This window comes from Tympanuchus pallidicinctus, unplaced genomic scaffold (genome assembly GCF_026119805.1).
Source record: "Tympanuchus pallidicinctus isolate F22 unplaced genomic scaffold, pur_lepc_1.0 scaffold15, whole genome shotgun sequence".
Lineage (NCBI taxonomy): Eukaryota > Metazoa > Chordata > Aves > Galliformes > Phasianidae > Tympanuchus > Tympanuchus pallidicinctus.
Window position 1 is genome coordinate 14948398 of NW_026294669.1, and position 21994 is coordinate 14970391.

Here is a 21994-nt window from a genome sequence, read left to right on the forward strand (position 1 = left end):
TTGGCTGTCCCTGCTGGGCTGTGCCTTTTTCCTAAGCACCAACCAGACCCATAGTGCTTCACCAGCCCCCTGCAATCCCTGCAGGCATAGTGAGAAGCAGTGACAGTGCCTGGCAGTCCTGTGTTTATTCTTTGTCCAGGGGGCTATGGCTGAGGGTCCTGTTGAAAAGGGGTTGGTCAAGGAAGAGCAGGAAGGGGTTGAGGGGTGCCCCCTCTAGCTCCAGCACCGTGATGTTGTTGGGGCAGCCAACACACAGTATCGAGCCAGGCACAAAGAGGGTTTGCTGAGGTCCTTGATGGGGCCAGTACCGGCCCAGATTGAAGCCATTTATCCACAGCTGGCCCTGGGAGATGGAAATAAGACTGAGCCATGCTCTCCACCCTCATCCCCCTCCTAACTCTGCACAGGCTTACCTTGCTCCAACCTGGGAATTTCACAAAGGTGTCCCAGGCAATGCCAGGGGTCTCAAAGGTCCCTGTGTAGAAGGCTGGCCCTGCTCTGCCCCTGCAGCTTGATTTAGGCAGGGCAGCATGGGGCCAGCCCTGCTGGATGGCAGCATCTATGGCCAAGGGGTAGATGAGCCACTTGCTGAGTGGTCTGGAGTCCAAGGAGAGGTTCCCCAGCAAGCCCTGAAGTGGAGCAGAAGGAAAAATGGGGAAGCAGGGTTTGCCCTAGGCAGGAAGATGTCACATGCAGCCCAAGCATGCATCTCCCCCTTAGCAGTGGAGATGGGATCCCCTCAGACAGGCTGCATGGCCTTGGCTGCCACAGCAGCAGGAAAGGGGGATGCCAATCTCACTGCTTTATCCCAAAGTGTTTGCCACCTGCCCAGGGCTAAGCCAGTGGGTGTGTGGATAAGAAGAAGGGGATGGTGCAGGATTAATCAGGTAGCAGGGTTTGAGGTGTTCTCGCCATGGCTGAGGGCAAGGGAGGGTGTTTGGCTACATGTGCCCACGCCATTTGCATGGAGCAGCCCGAGGCCCTCTTTCCTCACCTTGAAGTCACTGAAGTTTGCCCCGAAGCTGATCCTGCCCATGTTCTCCAGGAGTACATCCAACGTGTCCCCTGCCTTGCCTTTCACATGCAGTTCTGTCTGACCATCCCGCTCCAGCGTTCCCTGGTACTCCTGCAGCCATAGGGTCAGCGTTGCCCCACTACATCCCAGTCCCACGCTCTGTCTCACCACCATAAGCACTGCTAGCAGCAGCCTGCTAGTGTAGCATTCCACTGCCTTCTCTACACCAGAGCAGACACAAATGGGCCAGCGGAGTGCCCTCAGGGCTTCAATGAGGCTCTCAGTCAGTGTGCTGCCCCAATCCCCATCACAGCACATCTCTCCCAAGAAGCAGGCACCCTTGCTCTCTCACCTTCTGCAGCATCACGTAGCCACGATCACAGATGCTATGGGGAGGAGCGCTCAGCATGGCTGAGGCCAGGATGTCATGGGGCAGCTGTGTGCGGTACAGCATGAAGCCGTGGGCCTGTCAGGCAGCACAGAAAGAGAAGTAGGGCTGGTAATGAGTCCCATTCTTCTACCCTAGAACATCTCCTCCAGTAACCTTCAGGGCACCCACCTGCTTTACTGCCTCAAAGATGAGTGGGAACTCACTCTGGATGGGCCCAGAAGGGGACAGTACATCCAAGACGTCCAGGAGATCAGCATACTGCAAAGACAGGGATGGGAGTTGGGCAGGCAGGCAAGGCCAGGCAGGACAGCACAAACCTCGAGGCGGGCATTCACCTTGTGCAGAGTCACCCAACCGTAGGCATACTTGGGGGTGGGGGGTGGCATCGGGCCCACTGGCAGGGGCTGAAACTGAACAGCAGACTGTCAGGTGCCCCACAGGGCTGAGGCTTCCCCTAGAATAAGTGCAGACGTGGCCCTGCCCAGCCCCTCTCTGCTCCCTCTTCCTAGGACAAGCAGCAGAACCCAGCACTGCCCCTCCTCCTGTCAGGCTCAGTACCTTGCTGATGACTGTGCGGATGGCAAACAGCTTCTCTGTGGGGTCTCCAGCCTCTGAGAGTGGTGCATCATAGTCATAACTGGTGGTCACTGGTTTGTACTGGCCCTTGAAGTCAGCTCCTGGCCAAGGAAGTGATGGGAGCTGCAGGGAGAGCCTAGCACCTGGATACCAGCTCTATGCTGGAGGCAATACAATTGTAGGGAGCATGATCCAGAACTACACAGGGATTAAAGGAGCCCTCTGGAGTACAAGGTGGGGGTGCAGCATTGAAAACCTCCCCCCTAGGACAGAGAAGCAGCCTGGAAAAGGCTCCCAGATGCAAAGAGTCCTGCTGCATGTCCTCCTTCAGTCTCCCACTCACCGCTCCAGTAGGCAAAGTTGGTGCCCCCGTGGAACATGTACCTGTGTAACAGCCCAGAGAGCAGTCAGCACCCACATGGCCTGGACCACCCTGCTGCCCCCCAACCATCTCTACAACCAATAGAGGAGGGGTCTGGTAGCCAGGCCATGCCCTAAGTTGGCTACTTGCATGTTGACGTTGGCTCCCAGCTGCAGCATATCGGTGAGTCCCTGAGCCACCAGTGTGGCACTGGTGCTGGCATGTGGGCCCCCCCAGTAGTCCAGCCAGCCCACGTAGTATTCAGAGTTCACCTGGGGAAGCCAGGGGCTGTCACCTGCTGGAGTTGGGGTGACACACCCCACACCATCCTCTCACATGGTGCCTCACCAGCGGTCCCCTTGGCTCAATGTGGCGCTGGGCACCAAATGCTTCCGTCACATTGGAGTCTACAAGGGGAAAAGAAGTGAGGCTGGAGCAGAAAGGAGGAGAGGACATCTGCCCCATCTCATCTGCTCCTTCCCCTTGGTGGCACCTGGCCCAAAGTCAACAGTGGCATAGAGCCCCTGCAGGGTGCCACAGCGCAGCTCCTCCATCTGTGCACCATCAGTGGTGAAGAGCAGCACCTCAGGGCCCAGCAGTGCCCGAAAGGTGCCCAGCAGGTGCTGCAGGTAGCTGAGGTCACAGGCATAGTAGCTCCCATATTCATTCTCCACCTGCAAATCAGGCACCAGGTGGGATACAGCCATGTCCTGACAGGCACCCAGTGACAGGTCCCACAGCACCCACCTGCACACTGATGATGTTCCCCCCATGCTGGTAGAGCCGTGGCTTAATCTTGGGCAGGAGGACATGGAGCCAGGCATCCACGGCTGCCATGTAGGCTGGGGACAGGGGCAGCTTAGCCCCAACCCTCAGCCACTGGCCCTGCAATGAGAGGGACTGAGGGTGCAGAGGAAGAACTACAGGCTCCCAGAAGAGGGAGAAGCAAATGGAAAAAGTCATGCTTGGGGCTGGGCTGAGCAGCATGCAGGGACTGTCTGAAGGGACACCACGGCCGTGGCCACATGCTGAGCTCACCAGGGTCAGAGGAGCGCAGGATGATGTCTGCTTTCCACAGCAGCCAGGCAGGCAGCCCGCCCTACAGGAACGTGGAGAGCATCATCAGTGAGCACGGGGCCAGCTGAGCCACCTGGCAGCCCTGGGGCAGGGCCAGGGCTAGGGCTCACCATCTCCCACTCGGCACAGATGTAGGGCCCCGGGCGCAGGATCACCAGCAGCCCCAGCTCCGCAGCCAGGTCCAGGAAGGCTTCCACGTCCCGTTCCCCCGTGAAGTCATACACTCCCGGCTGCGGCTCGTGGTAGTTCCAAGGGACGTAGCTGGGGGGAGAAGGGGATGGCAACCAGAGACAGCCCAAGCTGCGGGGTGTCAGAGCTCCGCACACAGCCTCAGGCTCACTTACACCTGCACGGCATTCAGCCCGGCCATGTAGAGCCGCAGCAGCCGGTCTCGCCAGGCGGGCCGCGGGACGCGGGCGTAGTGCACGCTGCCCGACACGTAGCGGAACGGGGCCCCGTCCTTGCGGAAGCAGTCCCGCTCGAAATCGATCTGGAAGGAGCGCGCCGGTAGGGCGGCCTGCGGGACGGGGGCAGAGCTGGAGGAGGCAGCCCCTCCCCGGCCCCAGCGCAGGTCCACGGGGGCCGAGAAGACGACCGCAGCCCGCCGCCCTCCCGCACCCACCTCCGTACGCAGCAGCGCAGCCGCCAGCAGCAGCACGAGGGCCGGCAGCCTCATGACCGCGGCTCAGAGGCTGGGGAGACGGCGCAGAACGAGCGAAGAAACTCTCATCCCGCCCGAAGCTCCGCGGCGCTCATAATGACGGCACGGGTCCGAACGGCACCGCCCCGCGGGACCGCCTTCCGCCCCTCGCGGCAAGCCACGCCCACTTCCTATCAGACCACGCCCACTTCGGCGAATCTCCGCCCCCTCGGTGCCCCGGGTGACGCGGCGGTGACGCGCGGCGGCGGGCGATGACGCGCGCGGACGATGGGGCAGGCGCTGTGCGTCTGTTCCCGTGGCACCGTCAGCCTGGGGGGTGCGCGGTACCTCCTGCTGCAGCGCCTGGCCGAGGGGTGCGGCGGGACGAGGGGCTGGGGATATTGGGCACGGGGTGGGATGCCGGGGGCATGCGGGACGTCGGGCATAAGGGTGGTCGGGGCACGGAGGGGATGGATAGTCAGGACTTTGGGAGAGATGCTCGTGTATGGAGGGGATGTTTGGGCACGGCTGCCATCCCCATACGGCGCTCTGCTCCCCGCAGGGGCTTCAGCTACGTGGACCTGGTGGAGGGGCTGCGGGACGGGCGCTTCTATGCGCTGAAGCGCATCCTGTGCCACGACAAGGAGGACCGGCAGGCCGCCCTGCGCGAAGTGGAGATGCACAACCTCTTCCAACACCCCAACATTCTACGCCTGGAGGCCCACTGCCTGGTGGAAAAGGGTGCCAAGCACGAGGCCTGGCTGCTCCTGCCCTATGTGAAGGTGAGGGAGTGGCCCCCGGCCTTATGTCACGCAGGGCTGTGGTGATCACCCGCTGTGTATCTTTGCCAGGGGGGGACCCTATGGAGCGAGGTGGAAGCGCTACGGGAGAAAGGAACCTTCATGCCAGAGCAGCGCATCCTTCTCATCCTCCATGGCATCTGCAGTGGGCTGCAGGCCATTCACAGCAAGGGCTACGCACACAGGTGGGGTCCTTGGCCAGGGGTGGGGGCAGCAGGCTTCTAGTGGGCGCTTGGTGATGTCCCCTTCCCACTGCAGAGACCTCAAGCCCACCAATGTGCTGCTGGATGTGGATGACCAGCCTATTCTAATGGACCTGGGCTCCATGAACCGGGCCCACATGGAAGTCACCAACTCTCGGGAGGCCATGGCTGTGCAGGTGGGTGCCTGTGCTGGGGGGGGGGGGGGTGGGAGGGAATCATCCCACTGCCACCAGCCCTGCATCCCCTCTGCCTCTCTGCAGGACTGGGCTGCCCAGCGCTGCACCATCTCCTACCGTGCCCCTGAACTCTTCACGGTGCCTAGCCAGTGCGTCATCGATGAGCGAACGGATATTTGGGTGAGGATGCAGACCCTCCGCCCCCAAACGTTGTGGGGTAAGGGGCCACTCTAATGGCTGCACTGCAGTCTCTAGGCTGTGTGCTGTACTGCATGATGTTCGGGGAGGGCCCCTACGATGCCATCTTTCAGAAGGGTGACAGCGTGGCACTGGCGGTGCAGAACCCCATCGCCATCCCCACAACTTCCAGGTGAGGTTCTGGAGATGGGTGGGCCCTGCTCCCCATGGCAGGGCCATGCTGACCCCTCACTCCCTACAGGTACTCAGCTGCCTTGCACCGCCTGCTCTCCTCCATGATGACAGTGAACCCCCAGGAACGGCCCAACATTGAGGACATTCTACAGCAGCTGGAGGGACTGCAGGCTATGCCTGCCGGCCAGGTCACCACAAGTATCTGAGTGTGGCCCATCGCTGGCCTAGGCTGTATTGGGCTGCCCTGGACCTGCTTTCCCCTACGGCTGCTCCTGAGGGGATTTCTGCACCCCAGGAAGAGCTGCTCTGTGCTGGAGATGTTTTGGAGTCAGACGTTGTCATTTGGGGGTGTGCGATGCAGTGGTTTGTACCCTGAATGCTGCCGCTGGGGCCTGCATGGCTGCTGGTGTCTGTGTGGCTGCTATGGCCAGCACGGCCCAGCACTAGGTTGCAGGACTGGCACATGTGCCCTGCTGCTGAGGGCAAGGCCTTGCTGCCCTCTCTGAGCCCACAGGGCAGCAGGTATCTCCTGCCCTGGGGTATGGCTGCAGCCGGGCCCGGCCTTGTGCTGTGGAGCAAGGCAGGGACAGGCTGGGCTCAGCGCCCGCTGCCCTGGCACCCACATTGCCTTGTGTTTTGAATAAAGGTGTTCTTGCGGAGATATGCACGATGTCCTCTGTCCTGCTGGACATGGAGTGAGCGGGTCACACAGCCGGGACCAAGCAGCCAGGCACAGCCAGGCATTGCTGAAGGGGAATGGTGGGGGAGGACAGCTCCATGGCTCCATGCAGCTGCAGCATTAGTGTTAAGCAGAGAAAGTTAATCTCTGGCCCCAGTGTGACAAATCCGTCTGTGGTCACAGCTAAGCCCTGCTGTGCAGCACCGCTGTGCAGGCTCTCGGGGGCAGTGCAGTGCAGGAAAGGGGCTCACGCAGCACGCACTGCGCAAGGCACAGGCAGAGCCCAGCACCTGGGTGCAAAGGCCAGCAGCTCTGCTGCAGGGGGACAAAGACAGCCTTGGGATAGCACTATGAGCATCAGCAGCTGGAGGGGTGTAGCAGACACACAGCAGTTGGGCTGCCCGCAGCAGGGAAAGAAAGAGAGGCAGCCAAGTGGTTTCAAAGGGAGCATTCCCCTCCTTTAATCCTCTCACCACAACCCAGTAGTAAAACAGCCACAGGGATCCATGCCACGCCAGATGCCCTCACAATGTGCATCCACTGCACTGCAGAGCTGGGACATGCCTTGGGCTTTTCCCAATGCTCTGAGCACTCATCTTTCTGACAAGCCCATCTACCCCACTGGCTGTACACATGAAGATGTTTCAGCAGCCACGTTTCAGCAGCCATGTTTCAGCAGTTTTCCCTGCTCAGGCTGAATCTGCTCCTCAGGACTCCAAGAAGGATGCAGGGTTATCCACATGAGGAGGCAGTACCCACCCTGCCTGGATGGTAAGCAGTGTGGGATGAGCACTGCAGTCCCAGGGTCTCTTACCTGTGCGAGGAGCAAGCTGGAGCTGGAGCAGGAGCAGAGCACGCAGGGAGGAAGCATAGCAGCAGCAGCAGCAGCACTGAAGCATGCACCACACACCTGACCTGGCAAGAAACCAGCACAGCTGGGGGGTCACTGGGAGACACAGAGGTTCTCAAATGATTTATTGCAAAGGGTTTCCGCAGGTGACACGGGAAAAGCAGCAAGGTCCTCTGCCAGGCGACCGCTCTACTCCTCGCCCTCCTCTTCATCCTCGTAGGAGTCCAGGCCCACCTCCTCGTAATCCTTCTCCAGGGCGGCCATGTCCTCCCGCGCCTCGGAGAACTCCCCCTCCTCCATGCCCTCGCCCACGTACCAGTGCACGAAGGCGCGCTTGGCGTACATCAGGTCGAACTTGTGGTCCAGGCGCGCCCAGGCCTCGGCGATGGCCGTGGTGTTGCTCAGCATGCAGACGGCGCGCTGCACCTTGGCCAGGTCTCCCCCCGGCACCACCGTGGGCGGCTGGTAGTTGATGCCCACCTTGAAACCGGTTGGGCACCAGTCCACAAACTGGATGCTGCGCTTGGTCTTGATGGTGGCGATGGCGGCGTTGACGTCCTTGGGCACCACGTCCCCGCGGTACAGCAGGCAGCACGCCATGTACTTGCCGTGCCGAGGGTCGCACTTCACCATCTGGTTGGCTGGCTCGAAGCACGAGTTGGTGATCTCAGCCACCGACAGCTGCTCGTGATAGGCTTTTTCTGCAGAGATGACAGGGGCGTAGGTAGCCAGGGGGAAGTGGATGCGAGGGTAGGGCACCAGGTTGGTCTGGAACTCAGTGAGGTCGACGTTGAGTGCTCCATCGAACCTCAGAGAGGCAGTGATGGAGGAGACAATCTGGCTGATGAGGCGGTTGAGGTTGGTGTAAGTTGGGCGCTCGATGTCCAGGTTCCTGCGGCAGATGTCATAGATGGCCTCGTTGTCCACCATGAAGGCACAGTCCGAGTGCTCCAGGGTGGTGTGAGTGGTGAGGATGGAGTTGTAGGGCTCCACCACGGCAGTGGAGACCTGTGGGGCTGGGTAGATGGAGAACTCAAGCTTGGACTTCTTGCCATAGTCAACGGAGAGTCGTTCCATCAGCAGGGAGGTGAATCCTGAGCCAGTGCCACCTCCAAAACTGTGGAACACAAGGAAGCCTTGGAGGCCGGTGCACTGGTCAGCCTGCAGAGAGAGAAAGACATGTGAGATTGCTCTGCAACAGATATTCTTGTCAACATTTGACTCTGGAAGTCCTTCAGGACTTGTTCCATCCCTGCCACGGACAGCTGCAAATCCCTCTCTTGGCACAGTTTGGCTCTGAGCCCAGCACTATGATCGAGCCCAGGCAGAGATATATGATCCCACTTTGCGGTTACCCACCAGCTTCCGGATCCTGTCCAGCACTTGGTCGATGATCTCCTTGCCGATTGTGTAGTGCCCACGGGCATAGTTGTTGGCAGCATCCTCCTTGCCAGTGATCAGTTGCTCAGGGTGGAAGAGCTGCCGGTAGATCCCAGCCCGCACCTCATCTAAGAGAGAGAAAGGAGGCTGAGGCCAGTGAAGCCTTTGAACTGGCTGCCAAGCAGCCAAGCGCCCATCCCTTTTCCTCCTCCCATTCCACCTGCCAGGAGTGTACGTCAGTGGGGCCATGCAGGTGCCAGGTTTCTCTGCCAGCAGAGTCTGCTGCCACCTCCCTGCACGGGAGTTCAGATTCTCCCACTCACTGGGAGCTGCCTGGCCACTGTGATACAGCCAGAGCCGCAGTGCCGGTCGGGCTGGTTTCTCTCCGTGCACATACAGAGACTACCACCATTGCTGCCTCTAGGACATTCCAGTAACAACAGCTGGTGTGGAGGCTTGTGGCTTCTCTCGGGGTTACACCTGGTGCAGGATGCAGGAATGCATGCACCGGTTGCTTGCTGCACACCTATGCTGCACCCTGTGCCTCACATCCCGAGCTCAGCACTCACCAATCACAGTGGGCTCCAGGTCCACAAAGATGGCCCGTGGGACGTGCTTCCCAGCACCGGTCTCGCAGAAGAAGGTGGTGAAGGAGTCGTCCCCTCCACCGATGGTCTTGTCACTGGGCATCTGCCCGTCGGGCTGGATGCCGTGCTCCAGGCAGTACAGCTCCCAGCAGGTGTTGCCCATCTGGACGCCGGCCTGGCCGACGTGGACGGAGATGCACTCGCGCTAGGGAGGGAGAGGCAGGATCAGATCGGGCATCGCTGAGGACTAGGGGCCAGCCCCACGCTGCAAAACCTCCCGGGGACGGTGCCCCTGCACAGCATCTCTGCGGGCAGGGCTGGGGGTGCGCCAGGATTGCAGCTGCCGGGAGGGACAGCGACAGGCTCATCCCGGCGAGACGAAGGGCACCGTGCCGCTAAATATAGCCCCGAGCCCGACGGCTGAGCCCATCACCCGCTTTGGTCATCGGCCCCGGCCCGGACCGCTCCGGCCCGCACCCTGCAGGAGCAGCCGGGATCCGTCGGACCGGAGCGAACCCCCCGCCCTACTCCGGCAACCCGGGCGGGGCGGCCCGTTGCAGCGGGGGGGAACTCCGCCGCGCACTCCGCCGGCGCCCCCGGTGCCTGGCCCGTGCTTCCCCCCTCCCCGGCAGCTGTCCCCGCCCGTCCGCGGCCATCGGGCACCGGACGCCACCAGAGGGGTCACACCCGCTCCGCAACCCGCTGCGGAGCCTGGGGGACACCAGAGCTCCCCGGGCTGTCTGGTGGAAGGGGCCGGCAGGGGCACGTTGCCCCCGGGCAGGGGCCGGTGGGACTGCCCAAGGTCACGGCGGGGAATGAGGGGCTGCGTCGCAGCAGCTCCGCCGTGCCTCCCCCCTCCGGTACCGGGGCGGCTGTCCGGGCCCAGCGAGCGGTGCGCGGTGCCCGGCCTACACTCACCATGCTGCGGCTGCGGGCCCGGACTGTCCCGGTTGCTCGGTACGGCGGAGCTCGGTGCGAAGCTGCGGCTGCGGCAATCCCCGCCGCAGCGAACCTCATATAGGGGGGAGGAGCCTGCTGGCGCCACGCCCCTTTATTTGGGGAGGGTATTTGCATGCGGAGAGGGAGGGCTTCCTAGGAAAGTAGCTGGAGTGTGAGTCTCTACGCAGTTGGCAAAAGGGGATGAGAAACACTGGAGTGCCGGCACTAGGGTAGCTCTCCCTCTGCTTCCAGTAGGGAAACCGTGGTATCAGGAGGGGGGTGCAGGCCTGTGGGGATCAGCCACAGATGGAGCACACACCATTTCAACTGTCCCCTCACCAGCCTCCCCTCACTGCAGGCTCTGTTGGGATCTAGAGCTCCCTGTGAGCTCTGGGTTCTGCTGTGCATGGTAAGGGGTAACTGCTGGGTCCTCCCTACAGGGATGTGCAGTTCAGAAGTGCAGGATAACCTTCAGGAAAAAAAAAGGAATAGGACACAAATGCAACCACTGTGTGCTTCTGGCAGCAGTCAGGTCACTCCGAGGGCACACGGAGATGGTATCAAAGCAATAGAATTACTCTTGGAGGAGTAGGGTCCTTCCTTGCCCAGTGCTCAGATCTCAGGAGCTGTTGGAAGTAGTGCCTAGCATGAGGGACAGCAATTTCACCCTGAGCAGCTGGCATGGTTCAGTCCTGTGCAGAGGACGCTGGTCACAGACAAGAGAACAGTGCCAGGAGCTGCTCTGCGCACTGAGGCTGTGTCTGGCTGTGCTCCAGCACTCGGTGCAGCCCACTGCTGGCTCAAACTTTCCCCTCCAACGGACACACGGGTGCATGCTGGGAGGAGGAGGGCAGCAGAGGACAGTCCCTGCGGGTCAGTGTAGCTGGAGCATTAGTGTTAAGCAGGGAAAATTAATCTCTGGTCCCCGCTTGCTGGATAATGGGTAACACAAATCTCCTGTTTGCAGCTGGAGGAAGGAGCTGATGCTCAGACCCGTGAATGCTGGGCAGCACGGGGCCAGCCCAGGGCAGGCAGTTCTTGCTATGTGCCCCCCAGGATGGGAGTGAGCAGGAATGTGATGGAACCCCAGTGCTGGCATGAGCACTTCCCCACCTACAAGACAGCATCAGGCTTTGAGACCAGGAATAAACCACCCCCTACTTAGCAGGGAAGAAGGGAGCTGTTCCATTGGGATGTGCCCATGGCATCCCTAGAAGCTACCATGGGAAAGGTACAAAATGGTACCAAAGCCACTGGGGAAGTCCACTGACATCAGCTCCAGCATGAGAAAAAGCAATGGACAGGCTGTTCCTACTTTCTTCATTTTTTCCTTTTGAGTTCAGCCTACTGGGATGCCTTCCCAAATCCCTGCTCACACAAAACAAAATCTCACTGAAAAGTCAGAAAACTACTGCAGGCTTCCCCAAGGGAAACCATTCCTCTCTTCTGCCAGACCCTTTGGTTTCAGGTCCTGAGCTTGGTGCTTCTCCCATCACATCATAAGAATTCCTCCTGATTCCTTGGGTTGGGGATGTACCGAGAGTGTGGTGTGCATCCCGTCCTCAGCCACAAGTGCAGGGCTTTTAGCTGCACGGGCAGCAGGAGCAGAGCACGCAGGGAGGAAGCATAGCAGCAGCAGCAGCAGCACTGAAGCATGCACCACACACCTGACCTGGCAAGAAACCAGCACAGCTGGGGGGTCACTGGGAGACACAGAGGTTCTCAAATGATTTATTGCAAAGGGTTTCCGCAGGTGACACGGGAAAAGCAGCAAGGTCCTCTGCCAGGCGACCGCTCTACTCCTCGCCCTCCTCTTCATCCTCGTAGGAGTCCAGGCCCACCTCCTCGTAATCCTTCTCCAGGGCGGCCATGTCCTCCCGCGCCTCGGAGAACTCCCCCTCCTCCATGCCCTCGCCCACGTACCAGTGCACGAAGGCGCGCTTGGCGTACATCAGGTCGAACTTGTGGTCCAGGCGCGCCCAGGCCTCGGCGATGGCCGTGGTGTTGCTCAGCATGCAGACGGCGCGCTGCACCTTGGCCAGGTCTCCCCCCGGCACCACCGTGGGCGGCTGGTAGTTGATGCCCACCTTGAAACCGGTTGGGCACCAGTCCACAAACTGGATGCTGCGCTTGGTCTTGATGGTGGCGATGGCGGCGTTGACGTCCTTGGGCACCACGTCCCCGCGGTACAGCAGGCAGCACGCCATGTACTTGCCGTGCCGAGGGTCGCACTTCACCATCTGGTTGGCTGGCTCGAAGCACGAGTTGGTGATCTCAGCCACCGACAGCTGCTCGTGATAAGCCCTCTCGGCTGAAACAACCGGGGCGTAGGTAGCCAGGGGGAAATGGATGCGAGGGTAGGGCACCAGGTTGGTCTGGAACTCAGTGAGGTCGACGTTGAGTGCTCCATCGAACCTCAGAGAGGCAGTGATGGAGGAGACGACCTGACTGATAAGGCGGTTGAGGTTGGTGTAAGTTGGGCGCTCGATGTCCAGGTTCCTGCGGCAGATGTCATAGATGGCCTCGTTGTCCACCATGAAGGCACAGTCCGAGTGCTCCAAGGTGCTGTGTGTGGTGAGGATGGAGTTGTAGGGCTCCACCACGGCAGTGGAGACCTGTGGGGCTGGGTAGATGGAGAACTCAAGCTTGGACTTCTTGCCATAGTCAACGGAGAGTCGTTCCATCAGCAGGGAGGTGAATCCTGAGCCAGTGCCACCTCCAAAACTGCGGAACACAAGGAAGCCTTGGAGGCCGGTGCACTGGTCAGCCTGCAGAGAGAGAGAGAGGTACGTGAGAGTCCTCTGCACTTTGACATTCTCTGGAGGAAAGTTTTAGAGCTTTCCTGGAGCAGCTGCAGACACCTCCCTGTGCACAGCAGGCTCTTTTCTTGTCTCCCCCCCCCATGCACCATGAGCTCAGTGCAGAGGCACACATCATCCCCCATTGTGGTTACCCACCAGCTTCCGGATCCTGTCCAGCACTTGGTCGATGATCTCCTTGCCGATGGTGTAGTGCCCACGGGCATAGTTGTTGGCAGCATCCTCCTTGCCAGTGATCATCTGCTCAGGGTGGAAGAGCTGCCTGTAGACCCCTCCTCGAATCTCATCTAGGAGAGATGAGCACAATGTCAGCCATGGGGAGAGGTTTTAGGAGGCCCTGGGTTATTCTGCAATTAGAGCGAGTGCGCAGAATGTGCCTGCAATCAGCACAGCCATGCTGCACCCTGTGCCTCACATCCCGAGCTCAGCACTCACCAATCACAGTGGGCTCCAGGTCCACAAAGATGGCCCGTGGGACGTGCTTCCCAGCACCGGTCTCGCAGAAGAAGGTGGTGAAGGAGTCGTCCCCTCCACCGATGGTCTTGTCACTGGGCATCTGCCCGTCGGGCTGGATGCCGTGCTCCAGGCAGTACAGCTCCCAGCAGGTGTTGCCCATCTGGACGCCGGCCTGGCCGACGTGGACGGAGATGCACTCGCGCTAGGGAGGGAGAGGCAGGATCAGAGTTTGGTGGGGGCCACAGGTGTAGCACATTCCCTGCTTTGCCACAGCCAACAACCCTGGGAGCACCCAGGGAGCATCTCCTTAATTTCACGAACACACACAGTTGGAAGGCTGAGCCCCACAGCAGCTGGCATGGCCCCTGCCCATCTGCTACTTTCAGAGCAGGGCTGTAATGGCAGAGCAGTGCCCATGCCCTGGAAGCTGTGGTTGTGATAGCACTGAGAACAAGAACCTGACTGGGGACTAGTTTGCAGCACTGAATGGTTGCCATGCTCGGAGGCTCCACTTCCCTAAATTAGCTCTGGAGTGGGAGGCATTCACTGCATGCTGCAGCTGAACCAAAAGCTGATGATGCAAGAGAGTCCCCCAGCAACGGGCTGAGATCCGTCCTGCAGCCTCCCTCCCTCCAGGTGAGACACCCCACAGCTGCAGCCTTTCTGACAAGCACCAAAATAACTCTGCCTTGGTCCTGCTGTTGCCAAGACTGGGATGTGTCATCGGGCAGAGCATCCAAACCCAACCGGATTTCCAGCGCTCCGTGCCCCGCTGTGAGTCAGCGGGCAGGAAGGCGGTGGGGCCATTTTGTGCGCTGGGTGCAGCACCGATAGCCACAAGAGGGGAGCACCCAGGGTGCTCTCAGCGCCACTCACAGGCAGAGGGGACAGGGATAGAGAAACAAGCCCTTGGCAGCCTTAGAGAGACGGACTTCTGGCTCTCACCATCCTTCCCGAAGCTGAGGAGCAAGGAGCAAAGTGACACTCTCTCGTCGTTGTCTTCCTTCCCCCCCCCTCCCCCCGCCCCCAGCAGCTCCATCAGCTTTCGTAACACGAAAGCCAGCAGTGAGCCCTAGGAAACTCCGCAGCCGAAGCACGCAGCCAGCACCTCTGCTGCTGTCAGCGCCTCGGGACAGCCACGAGAAGTACGATGCTTCTGCGGGCGCTGTGGCCGTAAAAGGGTGCAGAAGGAGGAGCAAGGACGGGTTCAGCCTTAACGCAGCCCTCCCCGCGCCGATGCCCCCCTGCTTAGGTCAGAGCGAACACAGAAGCCTGGGAAAGGCTGCAGTCCGGCATGGACAGGAGGCACACGGCGTGCAGGACCCCGGCTGCGCGGACACCGCGGTAACCGCACCCGCCCCGGGGGGCCCCTCCCGTGTTGTCCGGGGGCCCGGAGGGGGGGTCCGCCGGGCACTCACCATGCTGCCGCTGTCGCACACCTCCTCTGCCCGAACCGCCGTAGCTCCGCTCTGCCGGCCCGGCCCCGCTGCTGCCTTATACCGGGGGAGGCACCCCCGCTCCGGGGCGGGAGGCCCCGCCTATTTAATTTGCATAAATTTGCATAGACCCGCATATATTTTGCGTGCGTTTGTTCAGATGAAATTTTGCCTCGAAGGGGACTCATTGGCTCTTTGCTGTGACTTCACCGATGCTTGGTCCATCTTAAAACACCCTGCGGCACCCACTCTGATGTGGATCCAGCCCTACCTCTGCCCCAGCCTCTGACCTAATGAGTTTTCATTGAAAGGTGCTGTCATCCCTCAGCTTGTTCTGGAAGCTGAACATAAATGACCTTCTCACAATGGCCCCTCTTTGTCCCTAAGTCACCTGGCCAGTGTCACCTTCACTAAAAGCAGTGGTGCTGCTGTGAAGGCTGTGCCAGAGCCTATCAGCATACCCAGAGCTGAGTTGCCTGGGCTAAATGAGCAAGGTGGGGCTCACCGAGCCAGTGGGAAAAGCTGCTGGTTCTACAGTGCAGCACATCCCCAGGTTGTGTGTGCTGCTGGACCACAGGGTGCCGTGGTGGCTGTATGACTCCAGAAATGCCTACATGTCCCGTGCTATAAATGTCCTTTGGGTGACCTCAGAGATCTGCAGATAGCACAGCCTGTGCTGATGCACACAGTCCGTGAGTGGGAGGCAGGCTGGGAGTACTGAGGCATCAAAAATTGAGCCCAGTAAGCTAATTTGTGTGAAACAGAGTGGTGGGGTCCACTTTCCCCATGAAAATCTTTGCAGAGGTGCTGGCTGAAATACCTCCCAGATGCCAAGGGGTTGGTGCTAGGTGTCTCCTGTCTCCGTGCTGCCTTGTGCCAATCAATTCTGGGCGTTTATAGCACGAGCAGTCTGCAGTGCAGGTTGGAGCACTAGCGGCAGACAGGCAGCGAGCAGTGCCCCCGACTTTGCAGGATTTGTACGACAAGCTGCTGGCACCTTGGGGTGTGAAAGGATGTGCAGCTTCTCCAGGAGGCTCCTGTGTCTGTTTGTATACCATTCTGCTGTACAGCTGCTGTGAAAAAACGAACTGTTGATGGAAGAAAGAGTACAACAGGTTGGAGATAGCACAGATGACAGAGCCCTGTGTACTGTGGGGATGCAAGGAGCAAAATGCTGCTCTGCCTGCTCCCCACCCTCCTCCTGTAGCAGTATCCTGGTGCCAGCTCTGCCCCTGCTCTGTGGGCTCTCTGCGCTGGAACCAAGCTGAAGACGTGTAATTGCTGGTTCAGATGAAATGAAGAGAATTGTGAAATGCCTGCTGCGTGCGGAACAATGAGGGTAATTCCAGACCTCGCTGCAGCCCTAAGCCCTGACTCACCGGGCAGGGAGGCGCTCCCAGGGACCAAGCTGTGCTCATCCGCGACGTGCCGGGCTACCAGGGGCGAGTCGGGACCGGCTCTCGGTGAGCAGCCGCCCTGGCTCAGGGGCCGGACAGGTGTCACCTCCCTTCTTCATTCACACCCTGTGAAAAGCGGTTGCACACCCACGGCAGTGAACAGACCGCGTCTGGCTGATGGCGATGACTTCACGTCGGAGCTCTGGGGTGAGGCAGGTGCCCCCAGGCAGTCGGCAGATGAGCTGCTCCCATACTCCTAGTATTGGTGGCACTGAACTCTGGGCAGCTGACGCTAGAGCTCCTGGGGGGGCTCTGGAGGGGCTTTGGACCCAGCGGCTGATTGCCCGTCCCCAGACCTGCAGGCCTTCCTGTGTCACAAGTGGTCGGGGGTTGCAACAGCGCTGCGGTCAGTTCTGATGCAATGTTGAGGAGTGTGCCGGCGTGGGGCAGCAGCCGTGGGGCAAGAGTCAGAGCCGACTTCCCCTCCCCAGTAGCGCAGCCCTGCACGTTCATCTACTCCCCCTATTTTGGGGAGAACCAGAGTCCTCGATGACTCGGCAGATGTGTGCGAGGGCGATGTGCGCGTGGAGGGGGATTTGCAGAGACGTAAGGGGGCTGTGCATAGTGCCAGCAGCCTGTCGGACGGAGGAACCAGCCTGGAGTCACGGGGCACTGCTGCAGCATTGTTAAAAGCGGAAAGGCGGTGCTGGCGGCTGGCCAAGCGCCGGTGGAGTTCAGAGGGAAAAGTTACCGAGGAGGGAGATGCAGAGATGCCCGTCACCCGCCGGGGTACCGGGGCCCCGGACTCCTAAGGCACGTGGACTCAGCGATTTACGGCGCCGCCCCTTCCTCCACATTCCCGAATGAACTTGTACCAATTTGTTGCTACAAAATGCCCTTTTCGTCGGGCGATTCTAAAACATCCCCTCTCGTTAACAGTCCCGTCTGGCCCCCGCTGCTGAGTCTGCGCGGGGCAGGGACCGGCCCGGCATCGGGCACCGCTCTGCAGAGGCAGCGGTGCGCCGCAGCACGGATTGACGCGGACCTCCTGAGGCGCGGGGCGGCCGGGTTGACAACACCCGTCACAGTGCAGAGGGCTTCTCTGCCCCGTCCCGCGGCTCCCCCTGGTGCCCGCGGCAGCGCGGCGCACGGGCCGTCCCCCGGCCGCAGGAGGAGCGGCACCCGGCGCCCGCGTCCCCCCCCCCGCCGAGGGGACAGCAAAGCGCTGAGTCACCCCAGCTGTCCCCGCTGCCGTCGCCGTTCCGCATCGCGGCCTTTCCAGCAGGGCCGGGCAGCGCAGCTGACTGGGCGCGGAGCCACGGGCCGGCCCTCCGCGCACCGCGCACCGCAGCTCGGCCCCGGCCCCGCAGCGCTCGCCGCCACCCGGCCCCGACACGGCCCGGCTCGTGACGTCACACCGTAGCGGCGCCGCGATTGGCCGCGGCCGGCGCTCGTCACCCCGCGGAACCCGCCTCCAGGCCCCGCGGCGGCCCGGGCTGGGGGACGCGGCTCGCCGGCCCGGTGCGGGCAGGGTGCGCTCGGCTGCGGCTGCGGCTGCCAGGTGGGCGCGGGGCGCGTCGGGCAGACCGGGGCGCGCGGGGCGATCGCGGGGCCGGGCCTTTTCCGCGAAGCGGCGTCCCGCCGCGTCCCCTCCCGGCGGCCCGGTCCCGGCGGCGGGGGGAGCCGCGGAAACTTCCAGCAGCCGCGCGGGCGCCGGAGCGCCGTGTCGACGTCCCGGCGCGGGGCAGGGCGAGTCGCGGCCTCCGGTGCCGTCACCGGATGCGGCCCGGGCCGCGGGTCGGTGCCGCGGTGCGTGACGGCAGCGCCGGCCCCGAGCCGCTAATCCGCTAAGGCCGAGCGGGCGCTAAGCGCCTTATCGCGGGCCGCGGCACTCGCGGGGCGGCTGCGGCTCGGGAGGGCTGCGCTGCGGGACGGGCGGCAGCCGGCGGGGCACGGCCGAGCGCAGAGGTAACGCGGAGCGCCCGCGGAGCCAGCAGCGGGATGCTGCCCACCGGTCTGCGGGTGCCGGGGAGGTCTGAGCGGCCGCGGGGGGAGTGATGGGCTCAGCGCGGCGCTGCTGCGCACCCCGTGCCGCCTGACACCGCCATTCCTCCCCCAGCGACCCCGCGGGACGGCCGCGCGTCATGGTGGACTACTACGAAGCGCTGGGTGTGAGCCGCAACGCCACCGCCGACGACATCAAGAAGGCGTAAGTCGGTGCCCGCCGGCCGTGCCTCGGAGGGCGCGGGGGTGGCCGAGGATGGAGAGCGGAACCGGCTTAGGGAGCTGCGCCACGACCCGGAGCCCTGACCCGGGTCAAGCAGGGAGCGGGAGGGAAGCGGCTGTGCGGCCGGTGTGGCTGCGCGCTGGGCGGTGGCACGGCGCGCAGAGCCCGGGCGTGACCCCGACACAGCCGTGGCTGGGTGCCAGGTGTCCTGTGGCCAGCACAGCCCGGCACGGCCCCGGGATCTGTTAGACTCTGGTGGCGGGAGCGCAGCCCGGGCGAGTGCGTGCCATGAATCTGCTTGTCCTGCCTCGAGGGGGGAGCAGGGCTGCGGTGCATCTAAGGGAGGGTCTGTAAGCAGGAGGGCAGGAGTAGAAATAAGCTGCAGAGGCAGGGAAAGGAAGTCTTTTGCCCATTTGGTGGCCAGAGCTGCCAGACTTCATGTGAGGTGCTGCTGTGCGTGTGGGCATTGGTGCTGTGGCAGTGCTGGCTGGCTTGTATTTCGGGACTGGGAGAAGTGAGCTCAGAGCTGCTGCCGTCATGGCCGGAGCTGTGAGTGCTCAGCGAGGCTTGGCTGGCCACCGTGCACCCATCATTGAATGTCCCTCTGCGCAGGTACAGGAAGGCAGCACTGAAATGGCACCCGGACAAAAACCCGGACAACAAGGAATATGCCGAGCAGAAGTTCAAGGAAATCGCTGAGGCTTATGAAGTGCTGTCAGACAGTAAGAGGCCACGGTGCTGTGTCACGGGCACCCCCCACCCTTGGGGCAGCTGACCCTGACACCCTCTCTTCTTCTTCCAGAGCAGAAGCGCGACGTCTACGACCGCTATGGCAAAGAGGGCCTCATGGGGGCAGGTGAGTGGGCAGACCGGGGCTCTGGGGTGAGGGGTCAGTGCGGCTCTGGGTACAGCCTTGTATGGAGACCCAGCTGTGGAGCTGCACACACTGGAGCTCCTGCCCCCTCTCAACCCTGTGTCTCTTTCCTCCAGCAGGGCCAGGGGGCTCCAGAGCCGATGCTGGGGCTCCTGAATTCACCTTCACCTTCCGCAGCGCTCACGATGTTTTCCGGGACTTCTTTGGCGGGCGAGATCCCTTTGCTGACTTCTTTGGTGTGTGTGGGGTGGGAGGGGACCAGGAGCCAGTTATGGGGCATCATTAGCCTGCCCTGGGGTTGATGCTGATGGGGGCTGCCTGCTTTCCAGATGAGATGCTGCCCTTCTCTGAGCTGCGGGGAGCTGGCCCCCGGCACCACGGAGGGGGGCACTTCTTCTCCACCTTCCCTGGATCCTCAGGTAGGGAATACGGAGTGCCTGAGCTTAGCATCCATGGCCCGATGGGCTCATCCCTGCCACCCTCCCATCCCACATGCCCATGCCTCCCAGGTGCTCCTTTATTGTTCCCTCCTCCAGATTTCTTCACCTCATCCTTCAGCTCGGGGGCTGATGCAGGGCTGGGATTCCGTTCCGTCTCCACCTCCACCACCTTTGTTAATGGTCGACGTATCACCACAAAGCGGTGAGGACCTCATCAGCATGGGCTGCTTCTGCCACAGAGCCTGACTGTAGGCTAACCGTCTGCCTGTCTTTCTGCCCACCCATCTGTTTGCCTACAGGATTATTGAGAATGGGCGGGAGCGGGTGGAAGTGGAGGAGGATGGGGAGCTGAAGTCGATCCACATCGATGGTGAGAAGCGGTGCCACCAAGCCTTGCCACCTTCAGCACCCTCTCCTTTGGAAACCTCCTTGGTGGGAGCCCTGTGGGCTACCTTAGAGCTTGGACACCTGGGGCCCTGTGCAAGCTTTGTGGAACAGACACATAGACTCTGGGCACCCAGCTTTGCACTATGCTGCACTGAGCAGAAGGGGGCACCGAGGCTGGGGGGACTGGGATTCCTTGCCATTAACTTCACTCTCCCTGCAGGTGTCCCTGACGACATGGCGCTGGGGCTGGAGTTGAGCCGGCGGGAGCAGCAAGCCTTCCCCAGCCCACGCCCCCCCTCGTCCCCACCACCTACCCCACAGCGGCCTCCGAACTCCTCGCCCATCTGCCTCTACACAGACAGCGAGGATGAGGATGAGGACTTGCAGCTGGCCATGGCCTACAGCCTCTCTGAGATGGAGGCTGCGGGGCACCACCAAGCAGGTGGGCACGGCCCCAGCGCCCACCCGGCTCCAGGGGGCAGCCCTGGCCCCTGTGCCACCAGTGCAGCCCATGGGCCTCGGGAGGGGCCAGAGCGGGAGCCCCCCAGGGCTGGCAGCCCTACAACACCAGGGCGTAAACCTGCCTCTAAGGTGAAGCAGTGGCACTGCCACCTGCTGTGAACATGGGTTTAAGGGGCTGTGCCCCCCCCGGAAAGGGCCCTCTGTAGGGCATTGCGAAGAGAGTGATGTGCCAGGGCTGCAGCGAGGACCCATGATGCGGTGGCTGCCCATGGCTTGGCTGTCTCCCACAGCAATGGAAGGGGGGTCAGTCCTGCCTCCCTGCTCCTCCAAAGGTGAAGGGTGGCTGGGGGGGAGCCCTGGTGCTGGGGGAGGGGGAGGCGGCCAAGATTAGCCTGGTTGCTGAAAGAAAGGCCCTTGGTGGGGCTCTGTAGGATGGGCAGCTCTGTGCCCAGGATTTGTGGAACGTGGGCAGGGGAGTTCCCCTCTCTCTGGCTTCTCTGCATCCACGCAGAGGTTTTGGCCTCTCAGACTTGGAGGGTGTGGGGTGCTCCTTCTTGCAAGGAGAGGTGCGCGGACATTGCTTGGTGCCTTGTGTCTAGTGGATGCCTTTGCTCCTGCCTTAACCTTCTCCATCCCTCCTGCTGCAGAACCCTGCCTGCTCTCTTCCACTCCTTGCACACCCCACAGGAGTACTTGCCTTGGCTAGGGGCACGATCCCTCTTGTTTCCCTTAGCTGTCACCCCCTTCCCGTGCAGAAGATGCGTGTAGCTCTGCTGTACAGTGCCTTGGCTTTCCTCCCAGGACCTTCCTCTTCCCTCCATCCCAGCTGGCTGCCACGCTCTCCCAGCACCAGGTTTCACCAGTCATGTTGTGTCCCCCCCTCCGCTTGTCTCCCCAGGTGTGTTCTGAGGCTGCTGCGCCCAGGGACCGTGCACGCCTGCTCGCCCATGGAGGCACAGAGGACTCCGCTTTGTCCCTGCACGGCCACCCCCTGCCACCTCCTTCCCTTAGCACCCTGCAGCTCCATGGGATATAGTGGGGGTGGGGGGAAAAGTGGGGGGGATGGTTAGTGCGTGTGGCCAAGCAAGACCCATAGGATTAGAAAGGTGGACCCTGAGCATGCCCCATGCACCACATGCTGGGTGCTGGGGAGGAGGTGGTGAGAGGGGGCTGGAGCAGGGATTGCTGTAGCTTAGCCCGAGCTGGCTGCTGGGGGGGGGTACAGATCTTGCTCCCCTGAGGTGAGGTTCAGGGGCACAGGGGACTGTGGCAGGCAGTGAGGAGCAGTCAGACAGGGCAAAGGTAATGGTGCCTGCTTCTGCCTCCATCCCCTCACCCGCAGCCCCCCCAAACCCCATCTGCCTACAGCAGTCAATAAACCTGTTTGCAGGAGCTGCAGCATGTGGTGTGTCTCTGGGATTGGGGCAGCCCCAAAAAGAGGTGCAGGATC

The 21994-nt window shown here is 61.7% G+C and overlaps 4 protein-coding genes across 11 annotated transcripts; 2 read left to right on the forward strand and 2 right to left on the reverse strand.

Annotated features, from left to right (window-relative positions):
* Window positions 1–100: 100 nt before the first annotated feature.
* Window positions 101–4210, reverse strand: GLB1L (galactosidase beta 1 like). Of its 4 annotated transcripts, XM_052674894.1 has the most exons (16): window positions 4043–4209; window positions 3765–3937; window positions 3531–3681; window positions 3382–3442; window positions 3091–3185; window positions 2837–3017; window positions 2692–2750; window positions 2494–2615; window positions 2326–2366; window positions 1965–2083; window positions 1742–1816; window positions 1575–1664; window positions 1368–1481; window positions 995–1126; window positions 414–629; window positions 101–343 (listed from the first exon to the last, which is right to left on the reverse strand). In XM_052674894.1, the coding sequence occupies exons 1-16, from the start codon at window positions 4094–4096 to the stop codon at window positions 125–127; spliced, it is 1902 nt and encodes a 633-aa protein (XP_052530854.1). In that variant the 5' UTR covers window positions 4097–4209; the 3' UTR covers window positions 101–124. The 4 variants fall into 4 exon arrangements, with proteins under 4 accessions (XP_052530854.1, XP_052530853.1, XP_052530856.1 ...); XM_052674893.1 differs by having other exon boundaries at window positions 101–629; XM_052674896.1 differs by lacking the exon at window positions 3765–3937 and having other exon boundaries at window positions 101–629; window positions 4043–4153.
* A 92-nt stretch (window positions 4211–4302) lies between these two features.
* STK16 (serine/threonine kinase 16) lies at window positions 4303–6272 on the forward strand. Of its 2 annotated transcripts, none has more exons than XM_052674898.1 (7): window positions 4303–4434; window positions 4623–4842; window positions 4912–5045; window positions 5119–5239; window positions 5324–5419; window positions 5488–5609; window positions 5679–6272. In XM_052674898.1, the coding sequence occupies exons 1-7, from the start codon at window positions 4349–4351 to the stop codon at window positions 5815–5817; spliced, it is 918 nt and encodes a 305-aa protein (XP_052530858.1). In that variant the 5' UTR covers window positions 4303–4348; the 3' UTR covers window positions 5818–6272. The 2 variants fall into 2 exon arrangements, with proteins under 2 accessions (XP_052530858.1, XP_052530859.1); XM_052674899.1 differs by having other exon boundaries at window positions 4318–4397.
* A 961-nt stretch (window positions 6273–7233) lies between these two features.
* Window positions 7234–14861, reverse strand: LOC128076767 (tubulin alpha-5 chain). 3 transcript variants are annotated; one of them, XM_052674903.1, is made up of 5 exons: window positions 14740–14861; window positions 13301–13523; window positions 13004–13152; window positions 12378–12814; window positions 7234–7864 (listed from the first exon to the last, which is right to left on the reverse strand). In XM_052674903.1, exons 1-5 carry the CDS (start codon window positions 14740–14742, stop codon window positions 7330–7332), a joined length of 1347 nt encoding a protein of 448 aa, XP_052530863.1. In that variant the 5' UTR covers window positions 14743–14861; the 3' UTR covers window positions 7234–7329. The 3 variants fall into 3 exon arrangements, with proteins under 3 accessions (XP_052530863.1, XP_052530862.1, XP_052530861.1); XM_052674902.1 differs by lacking the exons at window positions 12378–12814; window positions 13004–13152; window positions 13301–13523 and adding exons at window positions 8500–8648; window positions 9090–9312 and having other exon boundaries at window positions 7234–8301; window positions 14740–14807; XM_052674901.1 differs by lacking the exons at window positions 12378–12814; window positions 13004–13152; window positions 13301–13523; window positions 14740–14861 and adding exons at window positions 8500–8648; window positions 9090–9312; window positions 10026–10157 and having other exon boundaries at window positions 7234–8301.
* A 2773-nt stretch (window positions 14862–17634) lies between these two features.
* Window positions 17635–21936, forward strand: DNAJB2 (DnaJ heat shock protein family (Hsp40) member B2). Of its 2 annotated transcripts, none has more exons than XM_052674904.1 (10): window positions 17635–17715; window positions 18274–18363; window positions 18994–19103; window positions 19184–19237; window positions 19372–19491; window positions 19585–19674; window positions 19792–19897; window positions 19995–20065; window positions 20303–20524; window positions 21443–21936. In XM_052674904.1, the coding sequence occupies exons 2-10, from the start codon at window positions 18299–18301 to the stop codon at window positions 21451–21453; spliced, it is 849 nt and encodes a 282-aa protein (XP_052530864.1). In that variant the 5' UTR covers window positions 17635–17715; window positions 18274–18298; the 3' UTR covers window positions 21454–21936. The 2 variants fall into 2 exon arrangements, with proteins under 2 accessions (XP_052530864.1, XP_052530865.1); XM_052674905.1 differs by having other exon boundaries at window positions 17696–17715; window positions 19375–19491.
* The last annotated feature ends 58 nt before the right edge of the window (window positions 21937–21994 follow it).

Excerpts from the sequence above, each read along its gene's own strand:
- GLB1L (XM_052674893.1), bottom strand. The coding sequence starts at position 4,096 with ATGAGGCTGCCGGCCCTCGTGCTGCTGCTGGCGGCTGCGCTGCTGCGT. Across the intron at positions 3,682-3,764 it reads GGGCTGAATGCCGTGCAGGT|CTACGTCCCTTGGAACTACC; the intron begins GTAAGTGAGCCT and ends TTCTCCCCCCAG. Across the intron at positions 2,367-2,493 it reads CTGGGAGCCAACGTCAACAT|GTACATGTTCCACGGGGGCA; the intron begins GCAAGTAGCCAA and ends GCTGTTACACAG.
- STK16 (XM_052674898.1), top strand. The coding sequence starts at position 4,349 with ATGGGGCAGGCGCTGTGCGTCTGTTCCCGTGGCACCGTCAGCCTGGGG. Across the intron at positions 4,843-4,911 it reads TGCTCCTGCCCTATGTGAAG|GGGGGGACCCTATGGAGCGA; the intron begins GTGAGGGAGTGG and ends TATCTTTGCCAG. Across the intron at positions 5,046-5,118 it reads AGCAAGGGCTACGCACACAG|AGACCTCAAGCCCACCAATG; the intron begins GTGGGGTCCTTG and ends TTCCCACTGCAG.
- LOC128076767 (XM_052674901.1), bottom strand. The coding sequence starts at position 10,124 with ATGAGGTTCGCTGCGGCGGGGATTGCCGCAGCCGCAGCTTCGCACCGA. Across the intron at positions 9,313-10,025 it reads GGGCCCGCAGCCGCAGCATG|CGCGAGTGCATCTCCGTCCA; the intron begins GTGAGTGTAGGC and ends CTCCCTCCCTAG. Across the intron at positions 8,302-8,499 it reads TGGACAGGATCCGGAAGCTG|GCTGACCAGTGCACCGGCCT; the intron begins GTGGGTAACCGC and ends CTCTCTCTGCAG.
- DNAJB2 (XM_052674904.1), top strand. The coding sequence starts at position 18,299 with ATGGTGGACTACTACGAAGCGCTGGGTGTGAGCCGCAACGCCACCGCC. Across the intron at positions 19,675-19,791 it reads CACCTTCCCTGGATCCTCAG|ATTTCTTCACCTCATCCTTC; the intron begins GTAGGGAATACG and ends TCCCTCCTCCAG. Across the intron at positions 20,066-20,302 it reads GAAGTCGATCCACATCGATG|GTGTCCCTGACGACATGGCG; the intron begins GTGAGAAGCGGT and ends CTCTCCCTGCAG.